At 36.5% G+C, this 19884-nt stretch overlaps 1 protein-coding gene across 1 annotated transcript in view; it reads left to right on the top strand.

Moving 5' to 3' along the window:
- The window catches only part of Arl8b (ADP ribosylation factor like GTPase 8B), a 44062-nt gene extending 25242 nt beyond the window's left edge, over positions 1–18820 (top strand). Inside the window, exons 2-7 of the mRNA XM_015494951.2 lie at positions 6664–6744; positions 8377–8450; positions 8849–8942; positions 11762–11829; positions 12110–12180; positions 16610–18820. Coding sequence (XP_015350437.1) covers positions 6664–6744; positions 8377–8450; positions 8849–8942; positions 11762–11829; positions 12110–12180; positions 16610–16659 — 438 coding nt within the window. The 3' untranslated portion in view covers positions 16660–18820. The remainder of the gene's footprint in view (positions 1–6663; positions 6745–8376; positions 8451–8848; positions 8943–11761; positions 11830–12109; positions 12181–16609) is intronic.
- Positions 18821–19884: the final 1064 nt, after the last annotated feature.

Here is a 19884-nt window from a genome sequence, read left to right on the forward strand (position 1 = left end):
ATACCAAGTCTTAAGGTTTTCCCCATATTCTAATTCCATATGTACCTGATGTAACATAAGAGATGGTGGTGTTTGATTATTCCAATTTTTACAATTATTCAAAATGTTTTATTTGGAAATTATTGCAAATTTATAGAAAAGTTGTGGGAATAAAAGCATTGTGAGGAACACCAGTATGCCTTTAAAATTTTTTTCATTTTTATTTGTTCTAATTAGTTATACATGACAGTATAATACACTTTGATATATCGTATATAGATGGATTATAATTTCTCATTCTGGTTGTAGAGGATGTAGTGGGTCATATAGTTATATATGTACATAGGGTAATAATGTCTGATTCATTCTTCCATCCTTTCTATACCCATACGCCCACCCCTCCCTTTAATTCCCTCTACTTAATCTAAAGTAACTTTATTCTTCCTTAGCCGTCCCCCGCTTATTGTAAGTTAGCATCCACATATCAGAGAAAACATTTGACCTTTGTTTTTTGGGGATTGTTTTATTTTACTTAGCAAGATATGCTCCAGCTGTATCCGTTTACTGGCACCATAATTTCATTCTTCTTTAAGGCTGAGTAATATTCCAGTGTGTGTGTGTGTGTGTGTGTGTGTGTGTGTGTGTATACACGCCACATTTTCTGTGTCCATTCATCTGTTGAAGGGTACCTAGGGTGATTCCATAGTTTAGCTATTGTGAGTTGAGCCGTTATAAACATTGGTGTGGCTACATCACTGTAATATGCCTTTATCTTATTTTTTAAAAAATATTCATTTTTTAGTTGTAGTTGGACACAACGCCTTTATTTCACTTGTTTATTTTTGTATGTGGTGCTGAGGATCAAACCCAGGGTCTCGCACGTGCGAGGCGAGCACTCTACCGCTGAACCACAACCCCAGCCCCTACTATGCTGATTTTAAGTCCTTTGCATATAACTGAGGAGTGGGCCTTTTACCAAAAATCAAACTACTGTCAACACATTTCACTGTTAGTGTATGTATAACCTGAAATCATTCATATTTGTGAAACATTTGAGGATGAGAAATGTGCACCTTGGCTCTTTATAGCTTAATGTGTATTTTGTAAAATTAGGGATACTCCCTTACATGACTATAGTTTAAGTTGCCAACTTTAGGACATTTAAAAATGCTGTATCACAGTTTTTAAATTTTCTTTAAATTTTGAGACAGTATCTTGCTAAGTTGCTGAGGGTCTTGATAAATTTGCAGTAGATGGCCTTGAACTTGGGATCCTCCTCCTTTAGCCTCCCAAGCCACTGAGATTACAGGCCTGTACCACCACACTCACCTGCTTACCTCTATGATTTTTTCTTCTTGTTTTGTTGGTTGACCCAGTGATTTTATAACATTTTGCCCTGGTGTAGAATCTATTCTAGGGTCAAATACTTCATTTGGTTGTAGTGTCTCTTTAGCTTCCTTTACTGTGAAATATCTTCAGCCTTAAAACAAGACCACTGTACTTGGCACATGAAAAGAAGTTTGTTTTTTTTTTTTTTCAGGCTAAAAGCAGAAATTTAATAAGAGATTTTTGTGGTGTTCCTTATTTCATTCTGTTTTTATAATGCAGCCTGATAACCAGTACCTTAAAAAAAAAATTCTTGGAGAAAAAAAAAACTATTATGAGTTGTTTGTCAGAGAAGGTACTTTTCCACTGTCTTTTAAAGTTTATTATATCATATTTGATTGCTAGTATAGATATACAGGTCAAACAGAGAGAAACTTCTTTTCCCATGTTGTTAATAGCGTGCTTTCTGAATTAGTTCATTTAAAAGAACAATTGTAAAATCTAGTCTAGTCCATTTAGAATGATCCTACTTTAAAAGACTGAAATGTGCTAGGATTTCATTCTGTTCTCAGCAGGGTCAGATATCACAGTTTATAAGTAATCAAAGCACAGCACATCTCTACACTGAAACACAAAGTTGATGCCTCCCCCATCCAGATTGTTTTGAAGTGTCAGAGTGTCTTTGGTGAAATTCTTTAACTAATATAGGTTCATTGTCTCATGTCTTTTGCTTTCCTGGTGTTGACTTTACGTTGGTTTCTCTCTTCCCTTTAATTTTTTTTTTTAACCCTTTTCCATTTGTCTCAGTTCTGAAATCTCTAGTAGTAAATTCTGCATGATGGAGTTGGCATTGTTTTTCCACTGCTGTAGGCATTTATCTGCTTACTTAAATATATTTTAACTGAAAGACCTATGGTAAAACATAAAACCATCAATGTTAAGAACTTTCTGTGACTTTGGAGATAGTATTCCAATTCCTTCTGGATATGGAAGCTGAATTTCAAAGTGGGTCTCATGACTTACTGATTCCCTGACTTTGAGAATGGTCTCTTTACCGTTTTATTTTGCCCAACCACGTTTTTTTGTGCCAACTAGGCAAGTGCTGTACCGATGAGCTTTGTCTCCAGCCCTGTAAGTACTTTATTGATAGAAGAGTTTCAGTATTTTCCTCCTTTGTAGCTTAATAATTCTTAGTGTGTTCAACACATGTTTATGAGAATCTTGCTGAACGCAAGATATTTTGAATAAAAACTCAAGTATACTTGCTTACCTAATTTTCAGTTGTTCCACATTATCAACAGTAACTAAATTATAGGAAAATTATTGTTAGCACCTGCTGTCTGAGAAATAATGAAGAGATGCATACCCCAGTAAACTGCAGCTCTGTACATCATTTTATTATTGTAATGTAGCATTATAACGTTTATAGTCACAAATTTTTACTGCCAGAAGGTACTTGGAAATCTATTTCCTTTTTCTATAAAATGGTAATGATTTGCCTCTTCCTATGTCATGACTTTTTTTTCTTTTTTTTAAATGTGGAAAATAAGGAAAATATCTTAACTTTTTTTTTTCCACTTCACAGTATTAGAACTTGAATCTAGGGTTTGGACCCAGTTCTGTGCTAACCCTGACCTATATTCCTGGCACTTTTTGCTTTGTTTTGTCTTGCTAAGTTGCTCAAGCTAACCTTGAACTTGCCATCCTTTTGCTTCAGCCTCAGTTGCTGGGATTACAGGCGTGTGCCATGGTGCCTGGACCCTTAACCATTTTTAGGTGTGCAGTTCCATAGTATTAAATACATTTTGTGTGACCAACACCACTGTCTATCTCTAGAAGTTTTTTTTTTTAATCTTTGTGTTCACTAAAGGGAGTTCCTCAGTGTCTCTTCCCCCAGCTTCTGGGAACCTTCATTTTGTTTTCTTTTTCCCCAGTGCTGGGATTGAACTCAGGTTTTGCTACATGCTAGGAATGTGTTCAGTCCCCACCATTCTTTCTGTTTCTATGGATTTGGCTCCTTTTAGGCACGTTCTATAAGTGAAATCAGAAAATGTCTTTTTTTATTTTCTTTTTTTTTCTTTTTTTTTTTTTGAGACTGGCTTATTTTCACTTACCATGATGTCTTCATGGTAATCCATGCTGTAGCTATGGAATGTATATATCACATCTTGTTCATTTTTGCTCAAGGACATTTGGGTTGCTTCCACCTTTTGGCTATTGTGAATAACAGTGCTGTAAATATAGGTATACAAAATGTCTTTTTAAGTCTCTGTTTTCAATTCATTGGGATATGTACCCAGAAAAGGAATTGTGGGATCTTATGGTCTAGACTGTTTTCTGTTACTGTAATAAAATACCTGAGGCTGGTAACTTTAACTGTACAAAGTCTGGTTGTGCTGCCATCTTTAGAGAGCCAATAACTTTGAGAGGAAAATGTTTCATTAGCAATAAGCCTACATCAAGGGAGATAGGAGGCTGTTCCCCTGTCTTCCTTACCAGGAACAAAAAAGGTTTATATTGAATCTTTTGTGGAAATGTCTCAAGTCTCAGGTAGGTTGGAGCCATGGTAGTTTGTCTTGAGAGGTGACCAGTTCTGGAATGTGGGTTGTGAGCAACTATCTTGGTCTGGAGGTTACCAGGTGTTACCAAGTGTCCTTATGACCCTAAGAAAATGTGATTGTTCAGTCTTGTGGTTTGAAGGTCTGTGCATCTGGTTTCAGTCACAGACATTCTCTGCTTTATACTTTTCTGACAGTTACCTCTTTGACATTTCTGTAACCTAGGAATGGGGAGTGCCCAGGGAACCTACTGGTAGATTTTAACTAATTGTCCCTGTCCCCTCCCCCAATCCTAGGGATTAAACCAGGGCCTCATGCACATTAGAGTTCTCTACCACTGAGCTACATACCCAGCCCTTTTTATTTTTATTTTGAGACAGGGCCTTGCTGAGGCTGACTTACAACTTCTGATGCTCCTGCCTCAGCCTACTGAGTTCCTGGAATTATAGGAATTTGCCATCTATACCAACCCCTTTTGTTTATATTTTTAGTAGCCATCTTAATGGGTGCTATCTCTTTATGGTTTTGATTTGTGTTTCCCTAATGGTTAGTGACATTGAACATCTTTTCATGTGCTTATTGGCTATTTGTATATCTTCTATTATGATTAGTTTTTTAAATATCTTTATTTTTGTTTTTATGTGGTGCTGAGGATCGAATCCAGTACCTCACACGTGCCAGGCAAGTGCTCTACCACTGAGCCACAACTACAGCCCTATTATGATTAGTTTTGATATATCTAGTTTTGATTCATGAATAGATTGTCACACAGTTCATATATATGAAAGTTCTGAGAATTAATGTCTAATATAAGTGAAATTAATGATTAGTTGTGCTAACATTTTTTCTCAACCAAAACACCACTTAACAGGAGAGAATGAATGAACTTTTGGAGTTCTATAAAATGGGAATTTAGTTTGCTTGGGACTTATAGTGGCTAGCTTAAGTTATACAAAAAATTGGCTAGGGTTAGGGCCTTGAAAATAAAAATTGTCTTATTTATTTAACCAGTCCTTGAAACTAGTCTTATTTGTTTAACCATTTAGGTGTTGAGATACTCATTACTCTTAGTATGCTTACCTAAAAAGGTTAACTCATTAACCTTTTTGCCAAAGCAGCTGGAATATAAATACATAAGTCAGTATTTACTATGGCTCATTAAGATGTCTTTCACAATAGCTGTCAAAGAATATGGCAAGAAATTTGTAAGAAATTATGCCAATTTTGATACTTTTCTGAAAGGTATAAGATTGGAATGACTCAGTAGATAACCACATGCCTGAGACCACATAGTGGTTAGATATTAAGAGTTGATAAAGGACTGTTCTTCTTAAGTTAATGTATTTAGTATAATTCTAGCTGATATATTAAAATTATTAATTTCTACAGTTTACTTGGAAGGTGGGAGATGCAGGAAGGCAATTTGAAAATGCTCCAAATTCTTGATCTACTGTGTACAATAATACATAGAATAAGCTTTGATTAAAAAAAAAAAAAACACAAAAAACCCTAGTGTTTACTCAGGAATAAACAGACTGGTGAAAATTGAGAACCCACCTTTCTTTGTATAGTATTTAGCAGATCACTCTTAATTAGTTGGGCAAAGTGGACCTTTTCTCAGGTTTAATTTAATAAAAATGTTTATCATAAATTGCCCATTTTTCTTTAGGTACATTTTTACAAGGTATGCATGCTTCACCCAAATGGAAAACATAAAATATTATGTCTCAATACCTAGTGATGACTTTAGAATAAATCACTTGCTCTTATTTGTGCTTAATAGGTAGCCTATTCCTCACATCAACCCATAGGAACCCAGGAAAAGTATTTATAAACATATAAAAAAGCTACAATATTTGCTCAGTAGATCAATAAGAAGTTCAGTAATTATTTATACAATGAAGTGGTAAATGTCAGGAAATTCAAGAAGTAAATTGGAAAATTGGATATATCTTTCATCCTTAAATGTTTACATGAAGCACCTAATTTCTATCTTACTAAATGAAAGAGTAGATTTTTAAATTGATGGTGGGATGATTACAGGTTAGTCATTTGGAAATAGAATCTTCCTTTAAGTATATAATCAAGTTCCAAACTGATGAATATTTTAAATGTGAAAAAGTCATATGAATACTATGACAAATATTTAGTTGTAGTCTTATGATATCGAGAATAGAAGCCCAAAAGGACAGTTGATTATGTAAAAGGAAGAACTGCTATATGACAACATTTTATGAGCCTTATTATTAAAAGACTAACTCATAAAAACTATTCAGCAATGAATGTTAACATTTATTGTCACACTAGTTTAATGAAAATTAAAAACAGAAGTTTTTCTTCTGGTTTTCTTCTACTTTGTGAAAATATATGTGTGGGAGAATTTATAAATTTTTATAAGTGTTTGTAATGTAAGATGCCTCGTTTCCAAAGTGTCTTTTTAATGGAAGAATATGCTTTTATATGAGCAAAGTAATGTTCTTCTTTAAGAGCTGGGGCTATGAGGAACATTTTCTTTTTTTTTTTTAAAACATATTTATTTATTTATTTATTTATTGGCAGACACAACATCTTTGTTGGTATGTGGTGCTGAGGATTGAACCTCAGGCCGCATGCATGCCAGACGAGCGTGCTACCACTTGAGCCACATCCCCAGCCCCGGAACATTTTCTTAAAGTAGTTTGTTAGCACCACTAAAATATGAGTTATTTGCTAAAATGGGTACAGACGCAGTGTTGATGCTAGAAGATTATTCTCTTTATAAATACTGATTCATCTAACTCCAGACATTTTGTTTGTTTAGTCAGGTCAATTCAGTGAAGATATGATACCCACAGTGGGCTTCAACATGAGGAAAGTAACTAAAGGTAACGTCACAATAAAGGTACGTCAGTTTTTTTCTGTAATCCATGGTTAGAATACACAGCTTGGAAATTTTCCCTGTTTCTCTGGTTTTGCTTGAGTATTTTGCAGTTCCTAGGTAATGAATGGGCATGTAATCATTTTTGTTTCTTCATAAAGAATGTATAAGAGTTGAAATGTTGGGCTGGGGATGTGGCTCAAGCGGTAGCACGCTCGTCTGGCATGTGGGCAGCCCGGGTTCAATACTCAGCACCATATACATACAAAGATGTTGTGTCCGCTGAAAAAACTAAAAAATAAATATTATAAAAAATAAATATTAAAAAAAGACACATTAAAAAAAAAGAGTTGAAATGTTAAGTGCCATTAAAAATTAGCATATGGATTAGTAGAAGTGATATTTGGGATCTAGGTATTCCCAAGAAATAAAGATCTCATCTTGAGCATGTTTGGATTGTGGCATTACATTGTTTCATGAATAATATTTTATACTGAGAGGGAATTAATTATTTATAATATTGATAATTTGATATTATGTCTTTGGCAACAATACCATCACCCAGTTTTTCTTCTTCTAAGCCTAAAATTGAAACTATAAAATAGGAAAAAGTTAACTAGTTCTTTAACATGATTTTCTTTTCAGAATGAGTTTAATAGGTTTATATCCTGAACCATTGTTAGGGATAATATTTTAGCATTTTCATTGGGTTTTTTTGTTTGTTTGTTTGTTTTGTTTTTTAACAGTTACTAACTGCCTTTTTTTTTTTTTTTAAGTTGTAGATGGACATAATACATTTATTTTATTTATTTACTTTTATGTGGTGCTGAGGATTGAACCCAGTGCTTCAGGCATGCTAGGCAGGCACTTACCACTGAGTCACAACCTCAGCACCTCATTGGGGTTATTTTTGATGCTTTGATTCAATCTTTCATGGACATTTATTTCTAAAAATGGCCTGGACCATAATGACTGTTTTGCCCAGTTCTTGTGATTTGTAGAATCTGTTCATTAAATTCTTTGGCTTTTCTGGATGAAACTCCTTATTTAGTCATGTATATATGTCTCTTTATACATTTTTCTGGTACCTGGCTAAGTTGGAAACCTTGAAAGTAAATACCATGACTTAAGAGTTTTATGTAGCTCAGTGATCAACATGGTTCTGTACAGAATAGGCTTAATAGTTATTATGAAAAACACCTACGTGGGAATGGTGGCTGTATTGTTCATAGGATAACTTAAAAAGATTGGGCATTCAGACAATTGAACTTTACAATAGCTTCTGAACTGTTGTTTTCTATCTTGGGATTGAAATCTGGCTGATTCATGGTTCTGTAGATTTTGAAATTGTTACATTAAAGACATTTTTAGTATTAGAAGTGTATGAGTTAACAGGAAAAGGAAGAAATTATGGCACATGAACCAAGTCTTTGCTCAAGCAGAGTTTTAGATCTAATGTTAGCATATTAAATATGGACATCAAGTTTAGAAGTGCCCCAAAGAATTCCCAGATTAAGAGCTTATTTGAGCTTGAGTTTTTAGGAGCACTTTGACACACTGTGAGATTAAATATGTCTTCCTGATCTCTCTCCCATTCTTCCTTCAGTGAAGTATTTGAAATACCTTTATTGAGAATTGTTTTGTCTTAATTTAAAGATCTGGGACATAGGAGGACAACCCCGATTCCGGAGCATGTGGGAACGGTATTGCAGAGGAGTCAATGCCATCGTGTAAGCTTTGTTAAAAATTTAAATCAATTTAGGCTTCTGAGGAGAAGGTTGTTTTAATACTTCCGAAGTCTAGGTCTTTATGTCAGGCAATAAAAATCTTTCTTTTCTAATTTCTTAGTGTAATTTCATTAACATGAGAGTTTAAAAAAAATCAACTGTAGAATGAAAGCTTTATTTATGTTTGTTTGTGTAGCTAAGAGCTACAGGACATAAATGCTAGCATGTATTAAGTCTCTACAAACACTTGCTGAAAGCGTTTATAAATGCTGAGCTTTTCTTTATCTAGGACTTTTAACAATTTTAATAACATTAAATCTTAAGAAAATTAAAAATCTATGTCCTAGTTGTCATCATCAAGGCACATGGAAAAGGCATATTGATCATTTCTTTTTTTTAAGTTACATGATAGATGCTGCAGATCGTGATAAGATAGAAGCCTCTCGAAATGAACTACATAATCTTCTAGATAAACCACAGTTACAAGGAATTCCTGTAAGTATGGGTTATGTGTTACTTTACATTTATAATTATAGGATAATAGTTGTCACTAAGGATCCACAGAGATCAGTTCTGGGGCCTTCTATGAATATAAAAATGGCCTATTATTATTTATTATTATTATTGATATTTTGGTACCAGGGATTGTACCCAGGGGTGCTTAACCACTAGCCACATCCCCAGCCCTTTTAAATATTTCACTTAGAGACAGGGTCTTGCTAAGTCGCTGGGCTGACTTTGAACTTGCAAGCCTCCTGCGCCGCTGGGATACAGGTGTGCGCCTCTGTGCCTGGAAGTCCTTATGCAAAATGGCGTATTACTTGCATGTACTCTACATACATCCTCCCATGTTGTTTAAGTCATCTCCAGATTACTTATAATACCAATACATTATAAATGCTATATAAGTAGTTAACAGTATTTAGGGTTGACGACTATAAAAAAAGTCTGTACATGTATATTAGTTTCACTTTTTTAAAAAATTAATTTTGATCCTCATTTGTTTGAATCCATGGATGTCAAACCTGTGGATTTAGAGAGCTGATTTCATGTTATGTTTGAAATTAGTAAAATGTCGTCTTTTTAAAGGTCTGAAAGATTTATATTTCCTGAGTTATCTGCCATGTCCTAGGCATTGGCTAAACTCCTAGGCAACAGGGATATGGTGTTGCGTGGAAGTGAGTAAAAATATACTGCATGCGCTCATGGAGCTTGTGGCTTAGTGGGCAAGATACATGGTCTGTAAACAGCTAAATAATGCTTCTCTGATAATTTCTATGATGACATTTAGAGGGGAGGTTTTTATATAGTTTTAGGGTAAGAGGAAGGAGTCTGAGGAGGTGATGTGTGAACTGAGAGCTGAAGGATGTATAGGAGTGTGTGGGGTGTGACAGCTGGAGGGGAAGGACAAGGAAGGCCTTTTGGTGGTAGGAAGTAGGCCCTAGAGCTCAGTTGAGTGGGGAGAATGGGGTAGAGCATGGCCTGCAATGTTGGAGCTGGGACACTAGAGGCCGCACTGAGCAGGACTGTGGGAAATCACTGAAGTATTTGCAAGGATCAGATTTAGTATTTGAATATATCACTCTGATTATAGTTACAAATGAATCGAAGTGGTCAAGAAGGAACTATGAGGAGGACAGATTTAGGAAGCTGTTTTAGTAGCCCTGACAAATTGTAGGATGTTGGATTAGGGTAGTATTGTGAATGACATGGGGAGAAGGAAATAGATTTTAGAGACATGTAGGAGTATAGTCCAACAGATGAAGCAATGAATTAAAAGTGAAGGATAAAGAGGAATTCTGGCTCCTGGCTCTTGCAGTTAGATGGAAGGTGGTGCCATTAGTTGGGCTAAGGAATGCTGGGGAGGACCAGCTTTAGCCTCTCAATAAAATCATGAGGGCCTGATACTTCAGTTACATTACCTCCATTAATCCTCGCAACATACTGAGATTAGTGTTTTTTTCCCCATCTTCGTAGCCGTCATTAGACATTTATCACAAGGCCAGGTTTGAATCTGTTTCGGACTTCAGGTCTTACTCTTTTTCTTCCATATTAAAGACTAATTCTGTATACCATAAATAAAAATCAGTTTTATTTGGTCATCATAAGGATTCTCACTTTCAAGCAGTAGAAAACTGATTTAAGATTGGGTGTGGTGGCCATGCACACCTGTAATCCCAGTGACTCAGGAAGCTCAGACAGGAAGGTCGTAAGTTCAGGACAGCCTGAGGCAACTTAGTGACACCCCTCTTAAAAAGAGGTGGTGGGCTTTTGGGGATGTAGATCAGTGGTAGAGCTACTTGTGCATAGCATGTGTTAGTCCCCAGTACCACAAAGGGAGGAAGACAAAGAAAGAGGGTAGGAATGAATGATTTAAGGGTATTGGGGAAAGTTAGAATGGTAATTGAGAAGGTTGTTTCTGCTTTCTTTTGAAAGCATATTTATATAACAGTCATGATAACAGAGTATATAATTACTGTATTCATCCTGATGCCTACACTTATCCATTGTCTTAGAGTATTCATAAGTGTATAAGTATACACTGTATAAGTATATTCTATAGAATGGACCCTGAAATTCTGTTTTATTATTTATGTAGCTGCTACAGATTACACCCAGGGCCTTGTGCATGATAAGCATGTACTCTATCACTGAGTCAAATCCCCAGCTCCTGGATACTGGTTTACTAAAATTCTGTTTCTATGTTCACATGAAGTATGATTGAGATTAAAAAATGAAAGAAAGAAAGGCTTTCCACCCTTGGTTAAGATATGTTCCTATTTTAGTTTTGGTTTATTAAGAAACAGCAATGTACTTGGGGCTGGAGTTGTGGCTCAGCGGTAGAGTGCTTGCCTACCATGTATGGGGGCACTGGGTTCGGTTCTCAGCACTACGTATATAAATAAGTAAATAAAATAAAGGTCTATCAATAACTAAAACATATTTTTAAAAAAGAGAAATAACAATGTACAACATAAACTTAGAAGGTTTCTTTTTAGAGCTGTGGATTGAACCCAGAGCTTTGTACACATGTGTGAGCTCTACCACTGAGCTACACTTCCAGCCCAAAACTTAGAATGTTTTAAATAGAAGTTGCAGTTGCATACCGAATTAAAGGCATCTATGAGGTAGGCATTAAGTGAATATCAATATGAATAATTGAATGAACGAGATAGGCCACCAGTTATGCAAATATGCTTTAGTATTGAGGTATGTATTTACATTAATTTTAACATCTTCAGATATAAAAATGATATGCTTCTGTGATATTTTTGTATATAAATGTTTATCCTTAATATCTTTTCCTTTTAAAGGTACTAGTACTTGGAAACAAGAGAGATCTTCCAAATGCCTTGGATGAGAAACAGCTAATTGAAAAAATGTATGTCTAAGAATGAGTTATCTTGTTTTAAAAATTTAGTTCTAAATCATACATTATGCCCACTGTGCTGTTTAGCATCATTACATTATCCAGGAATTATTGTAGTCCTGTTTTTTTAGTAAATAAACTTGGCCTACGAGAGAAGTGAATCCCTAAAGTTTTAGTAGTAGTAAAATAATTTCTTCAGTGTACTAATGAAAATAACAAGTAAAATCAAGCAGAGTGCTCAGTGTGACAGCTATTTTAAGCAAACATTTATTCTTTGAACTGTTTCTTACAGGAACCTGTCTGCTATTCAGGATAGAGAAATTTGCTGCTATTCAATTTCTTGCAAAGAAAAGGATAATATAGGTAAGAAATGACTGATATTTTTGGAAGGAATGGGTATCATTGGAAGGAATATTTAATACTTCTTGCTGTTCATTTTCCCCCATTTCTGATTAAGAGGCTTTACAGAGTACTATTGCTTTTGCCTCAAGATAAAGCTTAGACATTATATGTTTTGACAACAAATGTAATATTCTAAATCTTATATACTATTTAAATAAATTCAATAAAGTCATGAGATTAAACATTATGTAATACCAATTTATTGTATTAATTTTCATAGATCCAGTATCCAGCAGTGCTTTACAACAAAATGAGTTTTGAAATAAGACTTTACAAACAGGCATTGTAACAATTTTTCAGTTATTAAGCCAGTATATTACTGTAATGTGTTACCTCTCTACTGGAAGCATAAGCCAAGAATACCCTTTACCTACATAATATCTGTAGTAATTTCTTAGAACTGTCACAACAGAGTACTATACACTTGGTGATTTCTAACAACAGACAATTATTTTCTCATGCCCAGAAGATTAGATGTTGAAAATCACAGCTGTTGGCAGGTTCATGCACTATCTGAAGGCTGGGAAGGATCCAGCCTTGCCTCACTCTAGTTTGTGTTGGATGCCGACTGTGCTCGCCGTTCTTCAGCTTATAGATGCATTGCTCCTGTCTCTGCCTCATGGTCATGCTTCGCATGGCTTTTTCCCATGGTGTGCACATAATATCTTCTTTAAAGGACACAAGTTGTTGGATTAGGGCCCACATAACCAGTATGATCTTATCTTAACTAATTACTCCTACAGAGACCCTGTTTTCAAATAAAGTCACATTCTGAGATTCTAGGTGGACATGAACTTTTAGGAGGACACTGTTCAATTTAGGTCTGTCTTCTCAAGGCCTTACATACCTACCTGCTTACATACCATACGTGCATACATATATAATTACTGCTCACTTCAGTCTCTTAACTAATTTCATGAGGGATTATTGAACAAATATATATTCAAATAAATGTAATAAATAGTATATAAAAGTACATTTAAAAATAATTCTAATGTTTTCCCCCCCTTGGGCTATAATCCAGCATGTGTTGGATCTTATCACACTTAATGTTTTTTCAACTTAATTCCAGTTTGTCCTCCTCTCCCCTACCCCAATCCCCTAACCCCAGTTCCAGACATGTTCTGATGAGCTCTTAGTATTGATAGCTATTCTGACCATTTCCTTTAAAGATAACCTAAAAGCAGTGTAATCCCTGATAGACACAAATTTTCCTTTATTAAGTGGATACAATAAGTGACTTGTTATATCAGGAACATTCAGTTAATTTGAGAACAGACACTACAAAGCCTCTACAAATACTTAGACTATATTTTTTAAAAATTCTGTTATGTGTGAGTGGAGAAAACTCTTGTTAAATTTTAAGGCATGCTCCTAAGGGAGCATTTGTTCTACCCCTGTGTTTGTTGGTGGGGAATTTTCCCCTCAGGAGATGGTTTGTTTGTTTGTTTGGTTTTTTTTTTGGTTGTCACAAATAGGAAAGTGATGCACGCTTTTGAGTAGAGACTGGAGATGTTGATGACTTGATCCAGACCCCACAGCAGAGAATTAACAGCATAAAACATCAATAGTTGCAAGGGTGAGAAACCTTGCTCTATAGTAACTGTAATTTTTAGTACATCACACTATTCTATAAAGATATTACTCCCTTTTATTTTCTTAAGTGTTTCCTAAAATAGAAAACAACAAGAACTTTGAAGGGAGACAAATGATCTTTTATTTTACTAATGTCATAAAATAACTAAATTTCCTGTGGAGGGGGAGGGGTCTCTTGAACCCAGTTATGCAGGAGATACAGCAGAGCTGGTGAGAACTTATGCTGTTTGAGGCTAGATGGGTCAGTAGTCATCATGTTTGTAATTTCAAAACTGTTGATTCACTTAAAGTGTTACCAAGTCTGTGTTACCAAGTCTAAGGAAACTAGAATCAAAGTGAGTAGTTTGTAAATCAGAATGTCTGTTTTTTGTTTTGAACAAGAAATAAAACTAACAGTCACATTAGATATTTGTGTTGCACATGAAATACCTCAGTTTCATTCAGATCACATGGGGGACAGATTACCTCTAGGAAGATGATCTTTGCAAGGACCCTTTATACTGTGACTTTTTTTTTTTTTTTCTTACAAGATGAGTCTCCATCTGTATAGAGCACTTCTTTTCTGCATTTTAACCTGGCCTCAATGATTCATCTGTCTATAGAGCATTATTGCCTGTCCAGTGTCCACAGAGGTTTTTGTTTGTTTTTTAATGAATTTCTTAAACATGTATACTTGGTTGTTCACTTCAGAGTCACTTTTCCTCCTTATTACTGCCTCAGTAGGGATGTGAAGGACCTGTTTTAACAGTTGTGTTAAGTCCTATTCCCGTGAGCAGGTCATATTTGTTCATATCTCAGATCTAGACTCTTCTTTATAGTGTGCTGCTTACATTTTCTCTAATGCATGTTAGTTGGGAAACTGGAAGATCAAATTTATACTTTTCTTTTAGGCTTGGGGCCTAAGAGAATATAATTACTTCTAATAGTTTCTCACATCCTTTAGGTGGGCGACACCCCCCTTTATTCTTTATTTATTTTTGTGGTGCTAGGGATTGAACTTAGGGATTCACACTTGCCAGGAAAGTGCTTTACATTGAGCTCTCTCATACCTAGGCCCCTGCTCCTTTACTATGTTACTTTGAGGGAAAGCCTTGCTAAGTTACCCAGGCTGGCATTGAACTTTTTTTTTTTTTTTTGGTAGATGAGCACAATACCTTTATTTATTTATTTGATTGCTTGTCTATGTATTTATTTTGTAGTTGTTGATAGACCTTTATTTATTTATATGTGGTGCTGAGAATTGAACCCAGTGCCTCACACATGCCAGGCAAGTGTGCTACCACTGAGCCACAACCCTAGCCCCTTTATTTATTTTTATGCGGTGCTGAGGATGAAACCCAGTGCCTCACACATGCTAGGCAACTGCTCTACCATTGAGCTACAGCCTTAACCCTGGCCTTGAACTTTTGATCTTCTTGCTGCAGTCTTGGGAGAACACAGAACAGTAATTCAGCATCCTAACTTACTGCCTTTTCTCCTCAGTCTGTGTTCTTTTTCTCATTGATGTGAACTGCAGTAGCTTTATCTGCCACCTATGTGATGAGAAGACCTTGCTAGTCCCCATGTCTTCTCTTACCTGCGGAGCTACCTCACCTGCTAGACACCTTGGCATGTGGTTCCCCACATTGTAATGTGTCCGCAGCTGCATTCTTTGTCTTTTTCCCTCAGAGCTGTTTTTGAGCTACTGCCTTACTTAGCAGGGACATGACAGGTATTCATTCAGGCCAGAAGATTCTTTCTCACTTAATACCTATAGTCACTTACCAGCTCTTGTCAGTTCTTTGTCTCAACCTGTTCCTTATTCCACTCCATCCATACAGTGCTTGGCTTCCTCCAGGCCTTTATATCTTTCCTGTTCCGGTTGGAATACTCAGCCTCCATCTTGGCAAACCTCCACATTGTCCTTTTGTTGATATTGCTAGCTTACTAAATAAAGTAAACTGATAGACCTTCTCTGCTGATAACTTTCCAGTGATTTCCTGTTGACCTGAGACTACAATCTTGATTTGTTAGCACATAAGACTGGAGTACAGAGTTATCTGTCCCCCTCTAGTCTAGTGGTTTTCAACACAGGATGATTTTGCTCCCCAGAAGACATTTGGCAATGTCTGGAGATGTTTTTGGTTGTCACAGTGCATGTGGGGTGATAAGGGAATTGTAGTGGTTAAGCCCACAGATGCTGCAAAATATTCTACAGAGCACAGGAAAGGCTCACCCTGCAACACAGGAAAGTGTTAATGCAGCTCAGAGTGTGAAAAGGGCAAGGCTGTGGAACCCTTGCTGTGGCCCGTGCTGTAGTGACAGCCCCTCCTCCAGACCTGTGCTTTAGCCACACTTGTCACTCACAGTCCATCCTAGTTGCACACTGGTTTGTGCCCTTTTTGATTCTTTGGCTTTTGCAGTCTCTTGGCTGACATTCTATAAGGTACCACAAACCCAAATGATTACTTGTGTCTTTTTATCATACTTAAAAGTCTTGGGATACAGGAGGCTCTCCCATATCTTTGCATTTCTGTCAATTTACATGCAATAATTGATGTTATAGGCAGTGAGTAAAAGATGGCTTCAGTTATTCTTTACACAATTTCATTTTTAAATGAGCAGACTCTCCATCTCCAGTCTCTGATAATTTCTCATATTATCCTCATGAAGCTCAGGAAATGGAGTACAGCTACAGTGAAGCAGAAGAGACCGCCACGTGCCTTGAAATGGCTGCATGTTAAGTATTATCTGTTTGACATTTAGTTTCTTAATTTTGGTATCTTGACACTTTCATTTTTCCTTCTGTCTCTAGATATCACACTTCAGTGGCTTATTCAACATTCAAAATCTAGAAGAAGCTGAAACATCTCCTGAAGTCTTCCAGTCCTTCTTGGCTATAATCCTAGAATTATTGTCCGTTCCTCTGAAGTACTTCCCAGAATACGGTCCTTCTTAAACCCAAGAAATTGCCTTTTTCAGAGTTTATTTCTCATGTGCACTGCTGAAGATGTGTATCCCTAATCCTTCATAAAGAATCAGCTAGAGTTGTCATGATAAAGTCGGCATACATGAAAAGGCTTCTCACACATAATTGTCTTAAACAGTGTGTAGAGCTTTTTAAACACACACACACACACACACACACACACACACACACGACCATCTTAAATCAAGAAAATCGCATATTTCCCAGACTGGTCTTTCTGGGCCAGTGTTTTATATTGGTTTTCAGTAAATATCTATAATATTTCATTATAGAGTCCAGTAGCTTAATATTGATATGGACTTGATACAGCATGAAATTTCTAGTGCCACACACAGTATTTAGAAAACTTTTAAGCCTGACTCATGTGAGATATAAACATAATGTTTATCTTGTCTCACAAATGCATGTGAAATGTATAATTACACCTTAGGAATTAAAAAATGGTCTGCAAAGCAGAGGCACCAGATCAATGTTGGTTCTTTATACTGGAGACATCCTACCTGGTGAATTTTAAGAATGTTCTGCTTTCTGAGAATCTTATCAGCAGATGGCAGTGGGGACGTGGGAAGAAATGAGCATGCTGTTTTGTATCTGTCCAGATCATTGCTATTTTTTTTCCTTTGAACACACTTTTTTAAGGGGTTGGGAATTGAAGATTTTCTCAAGCTTTCGTGAATTTAGAGCATTCCAACCAATATAATAAAATCTGTTAAGAATGTCAGACTTGTTCAAACACCTGTTTGTTCTCCTGTCTCCAGTCATTGACTCAGTGCTGCTGCGTGACACTGTGACTCCTGATGTTTCATATCCAGTCACAACGTTGACTTTCAGCACAAGAGATGCTTATAAACAAATAAAATTCCTATTTTTCTCCTACCAATATAAGGTTCGGCACTCTTTTGTCTGGTGCCATTAGACATCTTGATTATTGTGACAACTCTAGACCTGCCTGCTTTATCTAATGTAATCATGCGCAATGTCTACAGGTTGTTTAATAATCATACAGAACTGAGGAACTGAGGCTGTCTTTTGTTTGCTTCTATGATACAGAAACGTATAAAAACTGAAAATGAACATGTTTTGTAGCTTAGTGATCTCCATATACATAAAGGGACATATTAATACTGGTTAACTTGTAAATCGTTACTCTGATATTGTGTACTGGATAAAGCTCTGCGCTACACCTGCTTCTGTGTTGCCTCACACCGTGTGTGACTTTTGTTTCTTCTGTTAAGCAGCACTTACATACACAGTGCATTTCCAGATGTGTTGAGCACGCAGAGTGTAGTCAATAGTCAGTTCTTTAAGTTTTAATTTATAGACTGCCATGGCCTTAAGAAAATTCTGTACAAAATACTGCACTGTGTTGCACACACGCTATTTGTTTTTCTACATTCACATTTTAAATGAGGAGAATTTGTGCTTTCAAAGTTCTCTTATTCTTTGAGGCATGTGGCATACTTCCAAGAAGGGATGGGTGGTTCTGTAAACAAAGGGACAAACTTGCTACTGTAGTTGGACATCATTAATGGTCACTGTGAACCATTTCAATATGACAACTTGCTTGTGCCTAAAAGGAGGAATTGGAACTAGAATGTGTGACTCCGCGGGAACTGCGTAGGTTTGTTAATGGACCTATAGCTAACCCTTAACCTGTTTGTGTGTCTGTTCATTGCTTTTAGCATTTCAAGACATCGAAAGACTACTACCAACATTTTCCTGTGCGTAACCTCTGCATGTGAAAACTTAACAGTTACCGAACTTTGTAAATACAGAATTTTTTTATTTAGGTGGATGCATTTTTCGTCTGTTTACTCCTCTTCTCAGCTTTATTCAATAAATTTGCATTTTGAGGGTTGTATTGGCAATTTCACCATAAAATGTGCATAATGATGAAAGGTGCGTTTTGGAAGGAGGCGGAAAGAAAATGACCATCAAGAGGGTCCACGGACCATGTGCTAGAAAGAAATCAACTCAGCCCTCAAAAAGTTGGGTCTGTGGGCTAGTTAAAATAGAAATAAACTTTTAAAATATTCACAATGTTGATTTTGTGACTTTTTTGTTGGGGGGATTTGCTACATCTTGTAAACTGTCATGACAGAGAAGATTTAGGACTTTTAAAAGGCAGGAGCTAGAAAAGCATTTTCTAACAGTTTTTAAAAAATCAAAGGAAAATACTTATAAACTAAAATTGGTAAACATGCCTATTTACCAAATTCTGTTGAGATTGAAGATATTTTAAATACCAAACTTGATTTTCCCACAAAGGCACCTTTTCAGAGTAAAACATTTGGCCCCTTTGCCAGTATATTATTGTCTGCACTATAAAACAAAACAAGTTAATACTTCTCTCATGACAGTTATTGGAGAAATGAGAGAAGACATGTCCCCAAGGGTTGGGAGTTCTTATAAAAGGGAACTTGACTCAGACCAGTACAGTTCTTGGCATTCCTGGAGGAACAGAATTCCAGCTCCCACGAAGACATAGACCTATGTTCATTTAGGAAAGTAGTTACATATTCTAGGGATAATGGTGGCAATATCAAGAAATGCCTTTGGAATAAAGTAACCAGAACCCCAAATGTGGACAGGCCATCTCCTGAAGGAGAGTCAGCAGCCTGTTGGTGTGGGGCACTATTTATAGAGGAAGCTTGCTAGGCTTGGACTAGATGTGGGGCCAGAATGGAGTTGCACAGTTTCACATCAGTTTTCCCTGCACTTACTCATTGTCCTCAGTTAAAAGAGTATGGGCCAAGGGTGCAGGGCTAAGGCCTTGCTGCTCAGGAGTTGGAATTGTTTATGGGTGTTCTTGCTTCCCCAGTGTTGAAGAATAACACCAGAGAAGCACGCCGAGGCAAGGTCAGAGTGGAAAATTAGAAGTTTATTAAAGGGCAGCAGAAAAGACTTCTCCCTGAGGAAGAAGGGGACCCAAGAGATGGAATCCATGGAATTGCGGTTGTTTCCCCTTTTTATAGTTCTTTCAGTGATGGAATGTAGGTTGGAATGCCCGAGGGGTGGGACACCGGTGGGCCAAAGAAGTAATCTGGGCAGGAAGGATTCATTAACACTTCTTGGGATGGGCTATCTTCAAATCTGCTGGG

This window comes from Marmota marmota, unplaced genomic scaffold (assembly GCF_001458135.2).
Source record: "Marmota marmota marmota unplaced genomic scaffold, marMar, whole genome shotgun sequence".
NCBI classification, from domain to species: domain Eukaryota; kingdom Metazoa; phylum Chordata; class Mammalia; order Rodentia; family Sciuridae; genus Marmota; species Marmota marmota.